Source organism: Onychomys torridus, chromosome 2 (assembly GCF_903995425.1).
Source record: "Onychomys torridus chromosome 2, mOncTor1.1, whole genome shotgun sequence".
Taxonomy (NCBI): Eukaryota; Metazoa; Chordata; class Mammalia; order Rodentia; family Cricetidae; genus Onychomys; species Onychomys torridus.
Window position 1 is genome coordinate 151595931 of NC_050444.1, and position 17907 is coordinate 151613837.

A 17907-nucleotide genomic window follows, 5' to 3' on the forward strand; every position below is an offset into this window, starting at 1 on the left:
GCATCCTCAGAGGAAAATGAAGCAGTTTTACCCTTCAGGATGTGCTAGAATGAAGCCCTAGGGATGTATTGTTCATGTTCAAAATGTACAAGTCATGGAGAGTGCCTGCTATTTGCCTCCAGGTGAACTAGAGATTGCTGCCTCTGACGAATACAGGGTGCACTTGAGTTAAAGTGTCCTGCCAGCCTAATTAAGGAAATGGACTTACTGGTTGGAATGGGAAGAGCAGCTGAAGGTTACAGGACTGCAGTTGCTTTCCCCACGTTTTGGAAATCAAAATGGAGAGCTGGGAGTGGGGTGGGGTGGGGTGTGGTAGGGGGTGGGTAGGTGACGCAGCTCTTCTCTGAACCTGCTCATGTGATGTCTGTTTATTCTCAGGGTAAGTTCTGTGGAGTCACATTACATAGCAGGCACTGTTGACTTAGCAGGCTCAGCCATGATCTAAATATAGCTTGGGGGGTGGGGTGGTTTGTTTTGTTTTGTTTTGATATTTGTTCAGTGTTATAAGATGGAAGTCATAATGGAGACCCAATATTGAGTGCTTCCCTTTATAAATGGTATTATAGTCTCCTCCTGTACTATTACTCTACTTTTAACATTATGATGGGAGCTCTGATGTTTAAATACAGAATAGGAATGGAAGATATCCTTCTTCTCTAGAAAGCAATTAGGTACCAGTTCATTTTGTTTTCAATTCAAATAGGCCCTTTTGGTGCCATCATTGATGCAGTCATTGTTAAATTTTTATGTAAGAATTCTGTTTTCCTGGTTAAGAAGTTATAGCAAGTCCTCTTCCGGATTTGTTGGATTTCTTTGCTATTGAATACTGGTAGCAACGCTCATATTATGGTTTGCAACGCACTCCCCCAGAGGAGTGTTTACACCCCGTGTGCTGTGACTGAGTCTTTGGTATGTCTAGATGTGAATATGACTGTGATGCACCAACCTATTTATATTCTGGCTTTTGAGGGCAAGAACACTGAGAACCCAAGCACACATAGTCACACATTTGTCTGGGAAGCAAGGAGCTAGCTATTCTCCTTGGCACTTCTTTTTGATAATTGGGTGCCCTGCTCTTTGAGGGTCGTTGACATGAGTCCCAGATTATTTTTAAAGACAAGAGGAAGCCTGGATTCATTAGAAAGGAAGTGCAGTGTTCTGTTTGCTTCAGTCCTTGGCTGAGTTGGGGTATTGGGTCACCATGCTAGTTTACTCACTTACACCATTCTGTATAAGACAGCACACAATGAACTGTGCACTGTGTTTCATGAGTTATTTTAGTTTAGTTAGACACAGGAATCACTTGTGAGCTGCCATGTGGGAATTGAACCTGGGTTCTCTCGAAGAGCAGCCAGTGCTCTTAAGCCCTGAGCCATCTTTCCAGCCCCGATCCTGCACTCTTATGGTAGAAAGAACTGACTACAAGTCCTCTGACTTCCCCGTGTGCCATGGTGTGCATGTGGGCACACACGTAATAAACAAATACACGTCTTAAAAAAGGTTCTAAAAAAATCTAAGGCATTGTGCTGAACTAATTATTTGTTTCAAGGAACGAATAATAAAACTTTAGGTTGACTTGTGCTGTACAGAGATGAATTCAGATTTAGGGACAGGAAGAGAGGCAGCTGTTCCTCCTGCCTCACCGAACTTCCTTTGCCCCACCAGCTGCCATGTGAAGAAGATTTCTTTTCCTTGAGTCCTTTTCAGTGTCTGATGTTTCTTGTTGGCATTTGGGGCATTTTGGTTTGTTTTCAAATGACACCTCTTGCATGTAAAATGAGGAAATATTTGCTTTCTAAAGTAGGAAAATAGTGTCTCCTGTTTGGATTCTTAGTCTCCATCCTTGGAAATAAAACATAAGTACTATTCCTCATAATCCTCTTTACAGAAAAATCTGCAAGCTGTGTTTTGTGCAAACCAGTAAGTATAGGTGGTCTGTTGTGTACTGATGGTTTTGTGTTGTTATCTGCCAGCCCCCAAATCTGCTGTTCCCCTAACAAGTGCGGGTCACCACACTCAGCATTTCCCCTTGAGTTCTGGGGATCAAACTCCTCAGGTTCTCTTGTTTTCAAGGCAAGTGCTTTACTGCCTGAGTCACAGCATCTTACCGGTGACATTTCACAGTGCAGTGAGCCTGCTCCCACTGCCCTTCAGAGCCCATTGAATTTTGATTATTTTTTTAATATCCTCATCTTTATTCAGATTTGGTGAATGTTCAGCAATTTTTGGAGTTAAGTTTGAGCTGCTTTTTCTCAGCGTCCTGGTGGTAAAGTGAACCTTGCTTGGCTCACTGCGTGCACCTGTGTCTTGAAGGTTGCGTGCATCTTCACTGCTGCTTTTTCTTCTCAGACTGGAAATTTCAGCTAGCTACTGCTGAACCTCTCCAGCATGCGAACTGCAGCAGGACCTGTATGGTTTTGTTGGCTAAATTTGTTGTTTTCCATCGTAAAAGTCGAAAATCCATCTTAGTTCTGTGTGTCTGTTTCTGCAGTCTCTGTAAGCCATGTACAGTCTTGGTGGGCACATCTTCAGTAGGAGTCACCTTGTAGCTACTGTTGAAGAGGAGTTCTGGCCCTTCAGCCCTTCGTAATGACGGAAAGGCTGACAGGGGGAGAGTAAAGCTTGCTCATCATTTCTTTCCACACCTGTGCTTGATAGAGTGCTGGCTGCGCGCCACCATTGAATTTAAGTTGAGTAGTTGAACTGCATGTAAACAGAATGGTTAATGCTTGTAATTGAGTAGTTAATTTACATGTAAATAGCATGGTTAGGGCTGGGTGCCTTTAATCTCAGCTCTTGGGAGGCAGAGGCAGGTGGATCTCCCTGGAGAACATAGCCGGAACTACTAATAAATAAAACAAACAAAATAAGCATGGTCCGTGCTTATCAAGTAAAGGCAGTTTCTGATTTGCAAAAGGGGAAAGTTTTGGAGGGGCTTTAGCAGCTGTAGAAAGCACTGTTTGTTGTACTGTGCGCTTCCAATAGTCAAGATAGTTTAAACAGTTGTCCCTGGTGTTGGGATGGAACCTAAACTTCTACACATCTGGCAGGCCTTGGCCATTAGATACAGGCCTAGTGTCTTCCCCATCCCCACTACTGCTGTTTTGCTTATTTCTAAATAATAGAAGGGGCCAGGAAGTTGCTCAGACTAAACTTAAACTCATGCCATAGCCCAGAGTGACCTAGAACTTACGATTTTCCTTCTCATACATACATTTATATATGCATGATGCCATGGTGTTGATATATATGTACATTTACCTGATTCTTTTAAGATTACTTTCTTCCCAGGCATGGGGGCACACAACTTTAATTCCAGCACTTGGCAGGCAGATGCAGGTGTATCTCTGTAAGTTCAAGGCCAGCCTGGTCTACATAGTGAGTTCAAAGACAGCCAGAGGGCTACATAGTGAGATCTTGTCTCCAAATAATAACAACAGTAATAATAATAATAATAATAATAATAATAATAATAATAATAATAAATCTGTTTAGAAATATAGAATGTTCCCATTTGGGGCTGGTGAAAGCATGAGGTTTTATCTATAAGCTGTATTCCTAGAAATGGAATTTCAGCATGAGGGAGGTCAGTATTGTGAGGATTACCTGATGACAATTTTGGGAAGTTGGCAGCTCGGCTGCTCAGTCTTTTGAGTGTACATTCTCATGATCACCCAATATTGAGTTTAGTTCAAATGGCATTGTTTATTTAAGGTGAACAGATTGCCTTAAAACAAGAAATGACTCTTTGGCTCCGAGTTATGTTTAAAATCTTGGAGCAGTGGCTGGAGAGATGGCTCAGTGGTTAAGAGCACTGGCTGCTCTTTCAGAAGACCTGGGTTCAATTCCTAGCACCCACGTGGCAGTTCACAATTGTCTTGTTACTCCAGTTCCAGGGCTTCTGATACCTTCACACCAATGCACATAAATAAAGTTAGATAAATTATTTTTAAAAAATCTTAGAGCAAATAGCATGTGAAATGCAGTGAAGGGTGTGTTTTTTTGTTTTTTGTTTTTGGTTTTTGAGACAGGGTTTCTCTGTGTAGCTTTGCACCTTTCCTGGAGCTGGCTTTGGAGACCAGGCTGGTCTCGAACTCACAGAGATCTGCCTGCCTCTGCCGGGTGTGTATTTTATATCATTGTTTTTGTTAGCTAAATTTGTTATTTTCCCTTGTAAAAGTAGAAAATTCGTCTTAGTTCCAAGTGTTAGTCCGTGTGTGTCTGTCGAAAGTCTTGGAAGTAACCTGTGTGCAGTTTTGTCTGTCATATTCTTCCGGTGGAATAATTCACTGTCAGGATCACTGTTTAAAATAGTTGTTATAGGCCTAAAAGTTCTATGAGTAACTAAGGCCTTCTGCAGTTGGCTGGTCTTCTTCAGCTTGCACTTTGTTAGTAAGTTATCAAGACATGTACCAAAGTTCCTTAAAACACAAAGCGAAGGAAAGTGAACTTTTGTCTGTGGTTCTTGTGAACTTGGACAGTGAACTAGGTTAGAGTGCATAGGGAGTGCCGTCATTGGGATTGTTCTGATGTGTACTGCTTTTTCTTTTCTTTCTTTCTTTCCTTTTTTTTTTTTTTTTTTTTTTTTTTTTTTTTTTTTTTTTTTTTTTTTTTTTTTTTTTTTTTTGGTTTTTTGAGACAGGGCTTCTCTGTGTAGCTTTGCGCCTTTCCTGGAACTCACTCTTTAGCCCAGGCTGGCCTCAAACTCACAGAGATCTGCCTGCCTCCACCTCCCGAGTGCTGGGATTAAAGGTGTGCACCACCGCCGCCCGGCTACTTTTTCTTTCTGTATTGTAGTGTTAGATATTAAATCTGAGGGCCTTGTATGTGCTAGGCAGTTGCCCTACCACTGAGTTCCAGCCACAGTCATGTGATGGCTTTGAAAGTTGTTGTAAAGGGAGAGTTATTAAAACCACCAGTAATACTTGAAATGATACTTCATTGATCTATCCCTGGCCCTCCATTCATTTGATGCTAGGTAGCGAGGTCAAAGAATATTTCCACCAATACTGGCAAGGTGGCTCAGTGGGTAAAGGCCGACAACCAGAGTTGCATTTTCAGGATCCACACAGAAGGAGAGAACTATGACCTCTGCATGCAGGAAGTGACACACGAACACACAAGGGAGGAGCACTCACACCTGAGAAGAAAGAAACATAATTTCAAGTCTAAGAAAAGGACGTTTGGAGCTGGAGAGATCCATTAGTGGTTAAGAGCAAGCGTATACTCTTGCATAGCACCCAAGATTCAGTTCCCAGTACCCGTATTGGGTGGCTCACAACTATCCATAACCCCAGCTCCAGTGTACCCAATACCCTCTTCTAGATTCTGCAGCTACCAGACTCACACATGCACCTACCACACACAGACACATATTCACATAGTGAAAAATAAAAGAAATATTAAAAAGGATGTTTTTTTGTTGAAGTGTTTGCATTATTTTTAGTAAAACAGTAGTAATTTAAAAAGTCCATTAAGAAACATGATTAATAATGGTTCTTTGAGTATAGGAAAGAAAGAAAGGATACGGAGGCATCTGCTCATTATACCGCTTAGAGCACAACAGAAATGCCAGTGAGAGATGGCAGAATTCCTTACCCAGCACCACTGATGGACAGCACGTTCTGCTGAGGGCACAGTAGTTTATGTTGTAACAGAACAGTTTGTGTGCCTGTACCAGACACTGTGTATTGTGTGTATGTGTTCTTGCACCAGACACTGTGCATTGTCTGTGTGTTCTAGCACCAGGCACTGTGTTGTGTGTGTGTGTTCCTGAACCAGGCACTGTGCGTTATGTATGTTCATGTTTCTCTAGCATGCATAGTGCGTTGTGTGTGTGGGCCCGCATCAGACACTGTGTTGTGTGTTCCTGCACCAGACACTATGCTCTGTATGTGTTTGTGTGAATGTATGTCTGTACCAGTGTAAATATATAAAAAGGAAATGGATTTGGTTTTTTTTCAAGTATGTTAGAGCAGATGTTTAAGCTACAGGAAAATAAAATTCTTGGTGGTGCAATGTTGTAACAGTGGGAGCAGTGACGCAGTTTTGAAAGGACATAGGAAACGGCATTTACAGTACCTCTAGTAAAGGTGTGCTGTTGCTACTAAGTGGAGAAGCCCCGTCCCTGAATGCTAATTCATGTTCTTCTCCATAGGCTTTGTGTGGCCTTTGTTGGCCAATGTATTGAAGACAAGCATATTTCCAGCATGGTCCCTGAAAAGTCCATGGCTTTTTTTTTCAATGGCACAGCATGCTCTGGAGAGTCTGAGGTTGACAGAGAACATTTCTGTATGTTTATACACAGCATCTTAAGGCTTTTGAGGCAGGCTTTGCTCTTTAGTTCAAGCTGGTCTCAGACTCCCAATTGTTACACCTGCCCCCCTCAAGTACCAGGGTTTAAGATGTTTGCTTTGATACTATATTTTCAAACTTTCCAAATATTTGAAGAAATACTTTTGATCTCTATTAACAAAAATTGAAAAGAAATTCACACACTGATGGGTGGTGGTGGTGGTGGCAGCGGCGGCGGTGGTGTGTGCCTTTAATCCCAGCACTCGGGAGGTAGAGGCAGGTGGATCTCTGTGAGTTCCAGGCCAGCATGGTCTACAGAGCTAGTTCCAGGACAGGCTCCAAAGCTACACAGGGAAACCCTGTCTTGAAAAAACAAACAAACAAACAAACAAACAAAGGAGAAATTCCCATACCTTTTGAAAAAGTTGATGTGGTCAAGCCTTTCAGTGTAGTATGTGATGAAATAGTTTTGGTAGGATAAATGGTAACCTTGAGTCAGCTTGTTCAGTGTCTTCTAATTATTGACTGTGTAATAATCATGACCAGGTAGCTAACTGCCCTGTTGTTCAGTTTGTAGCTAGTAATAGAATTTGAGAAAGGAAAGAACTCAAGGCAGTGTTAGCCTTCTGTCTGCTGTGAACTGGTTGTGGATTAGGGTTGCTCTTGAAGCATTGCCCATCACCCTCTGGCCTCCACATTCATAGCTGCCGCCTCTACAACATGAACACACAAGTAGTAGAAGGTTTGAAAAATTTGTACCTAGATTTGGGTTGCTGACATCTCCATTGATCTAAGTTGCTGACCATTATGATAAAGTTAAAACTTTAAAAAAATAACTACAGGCCACAATCCAAACCACTTTGATGAACTTTAAAAACATGTGTTGGATTTGAGTTGCCGTGTCATATATATTTTTTTTAATGTTTTTGCCATTCTCTGACAGACCCCTTATCCCTCTGGACAGAATGCAGGTCCAACCACATTGGTCTACGCTCAAGCCCCTCAGACAATGAATTCACAGCCTCAGACCCGGTCTCCGGTAAGTGTGCAGCAGCTGCTCTCTCCTCTGTGTAGCTGCTCTGATCTTTTAGTGAATACTCCCTGTGTTCTGGGCAGACTTCTCACCACCACCACCACCACCACCACCACCACCACCACCACCGCCGCCGCCACCACCGCCACAGCCACCGCCACCACCACCAGTGCCACTACACTGCCAGTGCTGTTGTAACAGGCAGCACCTGCATTTGGGACAGCTAGATGCCCTGGATGTTTACATTTCTTAGAGAGGAAAGGGTAGAGCTGTGTGTGCCATGAGCTTCCTTCTACACAATCCAGTACATTCAGGTTTTTCTCCTTTAAGTTCTTCATGTTTGATTTGTAGTGTTCAGAATTTAGGAAAGCGAAGCAGAATGATGTTAGAAGCAAACTCGCCTCAGACTTGAGTGCTGTGGGAAGTAGGGCTTCTGAACCTGTGCCACCAGATCGTTCTAACCATTTGGCAGTATGATCACGTGCATGATACCCACCCAGGTGTATTCATTTCTTCAGTGGTAATTAATTGTCATACAGGTGTAAATGCAGTCATCCTCCTTGTTCACCCCTCATGTGGATTGCAGCACTTACTAAGATGGACTCCAGGTCATCCTCCTGTTTGACAGTGCACAGTGGCTTCAGCTGTCCAACTGTTAGCTTCGTTTCCTTTCCTTCCCTGCATGAGTAGCTTTGGGCAGAAGGTGTCTGTAACATCTCATTGTACCCCACATCCCTCTTTGTCCTTCAGCTCTGTGTATTCTTGGAATACAGGGATCTTCTTTTTGCACCCCAACCCTGCTTTTTTTGCTTGTAGCATAGGAAGGTCATTGCATTAGCTCCTGCTCATTTGATTTCATGCATGAAGTTTGAATTGTTGAAATGTTCCAGAGACCTGCTTAAAGAACTAGGAGAGTCTAGACTGCACACAGCAGCCTGTCTTTTCACCTCTTCCTGCCTTCCTCTCCCTTGGTGCCTTTTCCAACACCTGTTCTTAGATTCTGGTCCTCCCCAGAGGGCAGAGGAACCGTTTCTAGAGTTGTGGGACTTGAGTCCTTGTTGCCTGCTTGCTTGTCTCCTTTTTCACTGAAATGGTGGACCTAACGTCTGGTGCAAGTTTTTGTTCTGAGAATGGTTTGGGGATGTGGATACTTGGCTCTTGGCTGGGCCTGAGATCTCAACAGATCCATTTCATTAGGCCCCGGTTCTGAGTGTTAAGCATGGAACATTATGGTAAGCTCTTACTGTAGAGAACTCTGTGGCCCTCTCCCCTCCCCCATTTTAATGATTGGGGAAGAAAATGAGAGTGAAATTACATGGATAGAGCTTGGCGCAAAACCTGACTGAAGAGCTGCATCTCTAAACCAGTTTTCTTGACAGCCCAGCAGAACAGTGCCAATACATTGCACAGACAACTGGAAGAGGAGGAAGGTTTTGGAACAGACTCCCGTTTACAGGTCCTTGGCTGGAAGAGGCTGGATAAAATACTGCATTGTAAGCAATATAACAAACTGTACTTCTTGCAGGCAGCAGTGCCTCTGGCACGCATTAGTTCTGACCACATCCATATATTGGCTGGTGAACAGAAACACATTGATCACTTCTTCTCTGGAAGTCCAGCCTGGCATGCTAGCTTCTGCCAGGCGCAGTGGGAAAACCATGACAAATTGGGTGGGTCCTCTATTGGGAATTAGACAGGAATAATTTGGGTTTTACATTTTTCCCCTTATTTTAATTGTGAAGTGGAATGTCCCTTTCTGATTTGAATCTAAAAGATAAATTTCAAGGCTTCTTGTCTACCCTTTACATTTTATAATTGATTATCAAGGGGCAATGTCTGCAGTTATCAGCCACTTTTTCCTGTGGTCATAAACTTCTCAGATGCCATCCTTTTGCAATTTTTCTGCCATTTCCTCTGGTAGTGACCGTTACCACCTACATTACCAAAACCCACACATGCCACATTCCATTACATGCCCCAAAGCAAGTGCAAGACTAGACGAGCCCACACTACTCTTGCTTGTTGTTTTGGGTCTGCTGTCTTTTACTTGGTTTGTGTTGGTGCCGGGAGGGTAGCACTTGGGGGAGACTTGGCCGGACTGCACTTTCTGTTTGCATCCCAGTTGCCATGGTCTCATCTCTTTCATATCCAGCTGCTTGGACTGGCAGGAGAGGCCTGGGCTGCACTGAGGGGTCACTGCATCTTGTCAGCAGTGATGGCTTATTCCCTTCTAGTTCTGCTTTCATAGGCCATTGGCAGTGCTGTATCGGATAGCCTTTTCACCCTTCCTGGACATGTGCTTTTTCATCCTGCTGGCTCCAAGTACCCACTCCCTCCTTCAGGTTCTCTTCCTGTCTGTACTTCTAGTCGATACATACTCTCTTAGTTACGCTCATAATACAGAGAATCTTGTTCCACGTTAAATGCTGCCCACTGCCCTACTTTCTTGATGGAGCTCTTCAAACTGTGGTTTATTTTTAAATGGCCTGAGAAAAATAGTGAAGTTATTAGAAGTCTGTGTGGAGTGGGGACAATTTGACTTTTGGAGTAGCCAGTCCTTGTTCTGTTGGCCATACTAGTTCCCAGCTGTGCACAGCAGGGGTGTGTGTGATGAGCAGCACTGGATTCCAGTTCACAGAGGCTGCTTTCCCTTATAGCTGTAATCCTCACCATCTCAAAGTGAGGCCTTCTAAGAGTCAAGTTTCTATTTGTAACATGGGCCAGCAGTGACTACAGTTTGTTCTGTTGCTTACAGCCATCCCTAGGGTCAGACTGGTGACACTCCACAGGGAAACCCCCCAGCCAGCGGGGGACCAGTCCAGAGTAGTCCAGGGGGCTCCAGGACCTTCCTTCACACGCACGCACGCACATACACACACACACACACACACGCACACGCATGCACGCACGCACTTTTGTAAGATGGTTTTCTCTTGACTAAAGTTATTATTTATTTTTGTTAGACTCTTAGAATTGGGGCCTTTCTGCAGAATAGTGAGACGTCGTCATTCCTGTGCTTAGCTCGTTCTTTGAAGTGACTCTTCTCTCCTGTTTTCTTCAAATGTGTTATGCAGAGATCTCTCCTTCTACCCTCTACTTTTGTAGCATATGGATGGTATTACCTAATCTTGAAACTTGATGCACACATTGGAGGAATGATCTGTTTGTTCTGTTCTCATAAATGAAAAACTGATCATTTAAAACTTCAATTTCTTTGAAGAGGAGAAATTTCTAAAAGATCCCTAGCCGCTACCATCTATTATTCTGAAAAGCCGATTTGCCAAAATTGGCAGCTTTTCTTACACACCTTGAACAAGCATAGACCATCAAGACACTTTTCTAACCACTTGGTGACATTGTAGCTTCTGAGGTAGGATTCTTGGCAGAAATATGTTTAGTGGGCTCCCATACTGGGGCTGTATGCTCTGTGGCATTGTTGGACTTTTTGAGTACAGGATAGCGCAGTTGAGAGAGTTACAAAGGTGTATGCTCCTGTCGTAGATGAATGGAGTGGGAGTGACTTCACTCAGTCTGCCGCCTGGTTCCCTGGGGTTGTGAAGGCACAGCTATTTAGTCCTTAAGTGCTGTACATCAAAGGTTGTGTGGTTTGCACTCAGAACTGCTTTCCTCTTTGCTGATAGAGAAGACGGCTGCCGTGGAGCTAGAGAGGTTTTAGCATCAAGATGTGGCTTGTATGATGGATTCTCTCTGTCCCTTTTAGTTAAAATTATTATTAGCCAAATTTTGCTCTGAAAAATGATTTAAATCCAGAGGTTTGATTGTTGTTTTTTTAAAAATCTGGACTGAGAAAGTGTTCTAAGAGAGAATGGAAGTGCGTGTCAGCTGCTGGAGATACCAGAGGGCTTTGGTTCCCCTTCTCGCATAGCCAGTGTCTGGTATCTCGGCAAGCAGACCTCACAGGAGGGCTTCCAGCGTTTGCTCCAAGCTGCAAAGAGAGTTGAAATCTTGTACTTCTTGTCCATTTTCCATAGCTTCTAATAATACCATTTTGACTAACCCTCCTAGAGAGCACTGCTCTTTACTGGTTGTTTGTCTTGAAAATGCCTACTATTCAGCTTTACTAGTTAATTGCATTTCAGCACACACACACATCAAGCCTGTGTATCAGACATTCATTACATTTAAAGACATTTGTAGTCTCTTCCTGGACATCCATTCACTGTGCTTTGGTAATCTGAAAGCATTCCTGGTGTCCTCTGACTGTGTACAGTTTCATGGCACATATTTGATTTTTATGTTTGTTTGAATACAACCACCGACTTCCCTTTGCTCCTTTTTTGGGGGTGGGGGGAGGTTTTATTTATTCATGCTAGTCCTGTGAGGGAGCACCTAGGTGCTAGTAGCTTAATGGCTTTTCCCCAGCTTCTGACTGACAGGAGATCTGGGTGGTGGTGTGGCCCTGCTGGATCTTGGTGCCTGTCTGTCACTGTCCCGTAGCAAAGCCTTTACTGTTTTGTGTTTTTATTTTTCTTTTGTGGGTTTTGATCTTTTCTTTTGTTGTATATTGTGTGACTTTGGTTCTGTTGTGTTTCTGACTCTTTGTGCCTTTCCTTTTGTGTCTGTTCTCCCTTTTCCTCTCAGTTTGCAGCGGGGCCTCGACCTGCCCATCATCAGGTACTGTACCCTTGCCCCTCGCTATCACCCTGACTAACATGTGGGGCTTAGTAGCTGCTGACCCTTAGAATGCTGCCACTTCGTGTGACCCCCGATGACTCTTCCAAGAGCAGCCGCCTCCGTCTGGTCAGATTCTGATGTGTTTCATTAGCTTCACCATGTTTATTTTTAACAAGCCCGTTTGCCTATGTTTATAGCAAAGTTAAAAACATTCTTTCCTTTCCTTGAAAAGTTTACTTTAAATTTAGACACTTATTAATAAATTTAACCTAATGGAGCAGGCAACATTCTAAGGGTTTCTATTAACCTTCTGCTGTAACTGCTACTGATATATAGAGCAGCATTAGTGTTTCTAAAGCAACTTGTGAATTACTAACTTATACCTCATAATCAATTGATTAACAACAAAGTCCATTCAACTCTTCAATCTTACTTAATCTGAATGATTTAGACTACTAATTCTATAAGATGAGAAGGTTACAGAAATTAAAGTTTACAAAAATCAGAAAGCAGTTCTATGTACTTTTGCAGGCGTGTAGTAAAGGTGACCTTACAGGAGAAACAAAGACTCCAGTTGTCTCCAATACTTCATGGAGTGCTCTAAGACGTTTCCTCTTTGGTGTAGTAGGAAGAATCAAGGTTAGAGTCTGACATATTGGGGTCATATTTACCAGTTCTGCTGCATGTGACCAACCTCAGGCCCCTGCTGTGTAAAGCAAGGGAACCAGGGCCAGCACCCTCCTCAAGAGATGGTGCTGCAGGGCATCTGACACAGCCCGCCCAGTCAGTCCGGGCAGCTGCTGTGAACAATGCTTTTAATCAACATATTACTTTTGAGAAACATGAGGTGTGGGGACCCTTTCTACATTAATTAACCCACGATACTATGTTCAGGATTTCCATTGCTCACCCAAAGGATGTTTCCTCACTTTGAATCTTTCATTCCATTAAGTGATTTGATACAAAGCTCCATTTCTTAATATGTAGTCTTAACAATTTGAAGGAGACAAGGCCACCAAATTCTGAGGTATTCCAAGAATAGCTATGGCATGGATGACTATTCTTTGGTTTTCTGGAGGAAAAAATACAACTTAAGTATTTTTTCAGCTTGGAGATAAACTACTACAAAGACTTTGGAATGTTGGCACTAGCCAAATATAGGTTTCATTCCCCCTGATTAATTGAGTGTGCTGGGTAAGTTACTCTCTGCCCTCAACCTCAGTTTCCTCCTCTCTAGGATGAGAATGACGCTTTTTGAAGGAAGAAGGTGCAGATTAGTAAGATAATGCACATGAAGTGGCCAGCAGGACACAGTGGGCCGTGCGCTTGCCCCTACTTAGAGATTCTTACCGTTCCTTCGGGATTGGTAGAATTAGGACAATATAATTGTTTTTACATACATTTGATTTAGTATAGATGGCTGTTTTGCCTGCATGTATGGCTGTACCATGTGTGTACTGTTGCTCTTGGAGGCCAGATAAGAGCATTGGATCCCCTGAAGCTGGAGTTAGAGAGGACTGTGAACTACCATGTGGGTGCTGGGAATCAAATCTGAGTCTTCTCTGCAAAAGCAGCCAGTGCTCTTAACCATTGAGCCATCCCTCAAGCTCCAGGATTAATACAATTTTTAAGACTGTATTCATTTCTGCAGAGATAAAGCTTATATTTTAATCAAGGTGAAACCAAATACTCCTAAGAGAAAAACTAGGATCTGTCCCTAAGAAGCAGAGTGACAAGAAGTGGGATTTTATGAATTAACTAGAGAGAAGGAAAACACCTTTTGAGTTCCTTGGTACGGGGCACTGTTGAGTTGCTTCACTCACCTTTGTGTTTCTTAAACATTGGTTTTTCTCAGGGAAGACCGCCAGTAGCAGTAATTAGGATTGCCTTTGGCCGCTCTTCTCCTCTTCTTTTGGTAGGTGGTGCGAAGTACAGCTTACTGACATGAGGGTGATCCTGAATCCAGAGCAATGTCACTAGTATCCGCCCCACTTAGTAGAGTGACAGGCTCTTCGAGATGGTTAATCTGAAGGAGAGGCTTTGTGTTTCTGCTGCCTGGGATCAGCTGCAGTGGTCCTGAAGTTGGGATGCTGCATTAAAACATTTACAAACTGTTGGCTCTGAGTAATCATTTTTCTAAACTTTCTCATGAGGTATGTGGTGTACTTTCAGAAATTTTTGTGAGGTAAGATTGACTTTGGTAGCCATGCCCCTTGTGTAGGGAAATGCTATTAGTGGTTGGCCTTTCTTCCTGTTATAATGTTTATAAGAACTGGCTTTTTTTTTTTTTTCTTGCTTTTTAAAAAAAATGAAATTCTCAAAGAATAAATAAAACTTTATTTAAAGATAAGCAATTCATTAAAACATTCTGCTGCTAAATAGAGAAGTATACACATGCATTGCATCCATTAGCAAGAAAAGTCATTGCTTGCTTGGGTCAGATGGGGGATTAGGTAGTCCCTTAAGCTGGCGTGGAGCCTACTGTGTAGCTGAGGAGGACCTCTTTTGTCTGTTTGGTTTTTACTTTATTATTTTGTATGTGTGTGAATGTGTATATGATAGTGCATGTGTGTGTCTAGAGGACACTTTAAGGAGGTAGTGTTTTTATTCTACCTCTACATGCATTCAGGGGATCAAACTTGGGTTTCTAGGCTTGGACTCCCTGCAAGCACTTTGCCTGCTCACCAAGTTTACCAACCCATGATCTGACTTCAGATCCTCCTGCCTATACCTTCCCAGTGCTGGGATTGTAAGCAGATGACTATACCTGGTCTCGGAGCTGCCTGGGCATAAACCCATGCTAGGAAATCACTCTACTGACTTTAGCCTCAAGGAAAATATTTTCTTGAGGTCATTTTTGGAAAAGAGTTCCTGGGATACAGCGTAGAAACCTAGAACATTACTTTTGAATACAGAAAATTCAGGTGGCTGATGTTCCTAGTCCAAATGTCATTTATATTCTTCTCATTGCAACCCATAGAATTCAGTGACCAAAGAACTCTTAGCCAGGCATATTGTGGGGACTGAGGCAGAAGCATTGTAGAGTCAAGGCTGGCCTGATGAGACTGTAACCAGAAAGCAGGACAGCCCTTAGCTTCGGCGGCAGCAGTCATTACTGTGGGAGACTGAGGGACTGAAACACCGCTTCAGCAGGCGGTGCCTGGACCAGCCTTGGAATGGTGTTCATCATTTGAAAGGAGCAGTTTGCTATCTTGCCTCCACAGGAAAGAGGAGACCCAGTTCAGTCTGTTTTTCTGTAGAGAAGGCATATGGCATTATCCTTTGTGGAAAACCATCATGAAAATTGTAGTATGTGTAGCAGTCTTTGGCCTCCAACTGGCAGTCAGTTCCAAAGTGACGAGTAGGAAATAAACAATCCTCGCACTTGCTCCAGACACTCCCGTGGTGATGGTACCATTTCCCCTTTGGACTTGATGAGTCTATGTGTCCCTTCTCATCATGGAGGGAGACAGGTAGAGACATAGCATTGCAGAGTGACACAAAACAGGACATAGACAGCTGCATAGTGAAAGGTATTCAGGGACAAAGTCCATAAATACACATGTCCATCTTTGTCCTCGGATCTTGAAGGCTTGTTGTGCCGCAGTCTGAAGTTGAAACCACAAATGACTTTTCACTTATGCTGGTTTGCTCTGACCAGATACGGTTAAAGCAGGAACTAGACTTAGCGTCAGTGCCGGGCATAGTAGTGCTTTTGATCCCAGCACTTGGGAGGCAGGTGCAGACCGATCTCTGTGAGTTTGAGGCCAGCCTGGTCTACCTATTTCAGGATAGCTAGGGCTACAGGGGCTACAACCCCCTCCCATCCCACTCTCCCCAAAAAACAAATTAGCCTTGGAATTGGAAAGATGTTATATGTAGCCCTAGTGCTTAGGAGGCTGAGGCAAGTACACCCCAAGTTGTAAGCCAACCCGAGTAGACAGTGAAATTTTTAACTCAAAAAGTTCCATAACTCCCACCCCAAGATTTTGAGGCTAGAGGTGAGATTTGTCTCTCCTTCATCAGTGGGTACTTTCCTGTCATCTCTATCCTTTCGTGTTTGTAAAGAAATCAGCATTAGAGAATGCTCCCTATGATTGTATAGCAAGTGTGTGCCTCGCTGTGGCTTGGTAAGTGTTTCAGTAGACATGGAAAGGAGACAAGTGAGTTACCATTTGCCGACTATTTGGAGGGATCCTTGTGAAAAGAAACGTTGGCTCATATAGTTAGAAACTATTCTTTTCCTCTGTAAAACGGAGCTATGTGAATTACAGAAAATCCCAAGATTTTAAATACTGAACATTTTGTTTTTCTTAGTAGAGTCAGGAAACTGCTTTGGAATCTGCTTCTTGGCTTTGCTTTTGTTTACAGAGTCCTTCCCTGTACTTGGCAGGCTAGAGTTAGCTCTGCAGCCCTGTCAAAAGGGCTCATGCTCCAGCGAGGCCTGAAGCAGTCTCCGAGCTGGTGGATATCGGTGTGGGCGGGGCTTCTTTTGATGTAGGCTTTTTCTACTCTTTGATTTTGTAACTGCATAACTTTTAGCATTACACTTTTCATCCAAGGGAGAAGCAGATGTCTGCTGAGCCGTTTTAGAACTATGTTAGCCGTCTTTCCTTCTTGCTTGAAAATCTCCAAGGGATTAGAAGCCGAGGGAGCAGAAGTGAGTGACCCGCTTGGTGTGAGTTAAACTCTTAGCCTTCCTTGTGGTTGTTGGATGTATTTGATTGTTGAAGTTTGTGTAGTTGTGGTTTGGAGTTCCTATGTTCCTACCCTTACTTGCTTTTGGGTTTCACAATATGATCAAGTGTTCAGTTTTTGTAGTTTGTGTTTTTTGTTTTTTCCTGTAAGAGACTAGGTCTCGATATATTGCCCTCCCTAGTCTGCAACTCACTGTGTAGACAAATTGGCCTCAAGCTCACAGATATCTACCTATTTGTGACTTCTGAGTAAAGGCATACACCACGTTGCCCAGCCCAGCTGTCTTTTAAGAGAAAACCAGGAAGTTGGTATCTTCCAAGTATTCCAAGCACAAAATCCTTTTGTAGTTGATTCCATGCCCTTTGTTTGTGTGGTATTGTCAAACGCTGACTAATAAGTCATGTTGGAAGTGGATGGCTTTTAGTGTGAGCAGAGGATGAGCCAAGTGTGGTGGGACAGTCTGTATTGTAGAGGAACACCAAAACGTGTGGATTCCTGTTGTAGCTTCATTTGTTTTGCTAAAAGATAAAAGCCAGTTTGGCTTGTGATTTATTTTTTTTTTCCCATCACAGACTTGAAATTTCTCTACTGAGAAGTGTACTGTTGAGATATATCTGTATTACTGTAAACAGTTTCTTAGATGTGGAAAGTAAATAAAGGCTTCAGGCCACACCTGTCACAGCTGAGAATAGTAGATGTGAATAGGTTCACAGACCAGGCATGAGAGCTGTGCTAACAAGTGGTACTGAGCATGGAGAATGACCATGATGGGCACTCTTATCTGATGCCTTAGTGATAGAATGTTGTAGACTGGTAGGGTAGGTAGTGAAGCAAGTACTTGGTGGGTGCTAGCAAGTTTATTAGCCTCACCACAAAGTATCCTGGGCTTTAACATTCTCTACAGAATGCGTTTGATAATAACATCTTTGATTTGCTGTGTGGGCATGCAGGTTTTAAAACATCTGGCATATAGTAAAAGGTCCTGACACCCTTCCCCCACATATGCATGCGCTTGAGCCATAGGAGCCAGAAGAGTGCATCAGATCCCCCCCTCCCACATCCCACTCCCTGGAGTGATAGGCAACTGGGAGCCACCTGATTGTGTGGTCTGGGAACCAAACTAGGGTCCTCTGCAAGAGCAGCCAGTGCTCTTAACCACGAACCCACCCCTCCAGTCCTGTCCCAATCTATTTTAAAACTATGAATGAAGTGTTCTTAAAGATTGTTCACTTCTAGACTTTTTCCCC

At 43.2% G+C, this 17907-nt stretch overlaps 1 protein-coding gene across 14 annotated transcripts in view; it reads left to right on the plus strand.

The window, feature by feature from the left end:
- The window catches only part of Eif4g3 (eukaryotic translation initiation factor 4 gamma 3), a 231757-nt gene that overhangs the window by 90453 nt on the left and 123397 nt on the right, over positions 1 to 17907 (plus strand). For 5 of the 14 annotated variants that reach the window (XM_036177057.1, XM_036177058.1, XM_036177050.1 and 2 more), the window contains 3 exons: positions 7238 to 7333; positions 8707 to 8820; positions 11930 to 11962. In XM_036177057.1, the coding sequence (XP_036032950.1) occupies positions 7304 to 7333; positions 8707 to 8820; positions 11930 to 11962 (177 nt within the window). In that variant the 5' untranslated portion in view covers positions 7238 to 7303. Of the gene's footprint in view, positions 1 to 7237; positions 7334 to 8706; positions 8821 to 11929; positions 11963 to 16524; positions 16623 to 17907 lie in introns of those variants that run through there. The other 9 variants (XM_036177059.1, XM_036177055.1, XM_036177056.1 and 6 more) reach the window with 6 other exon arrangements.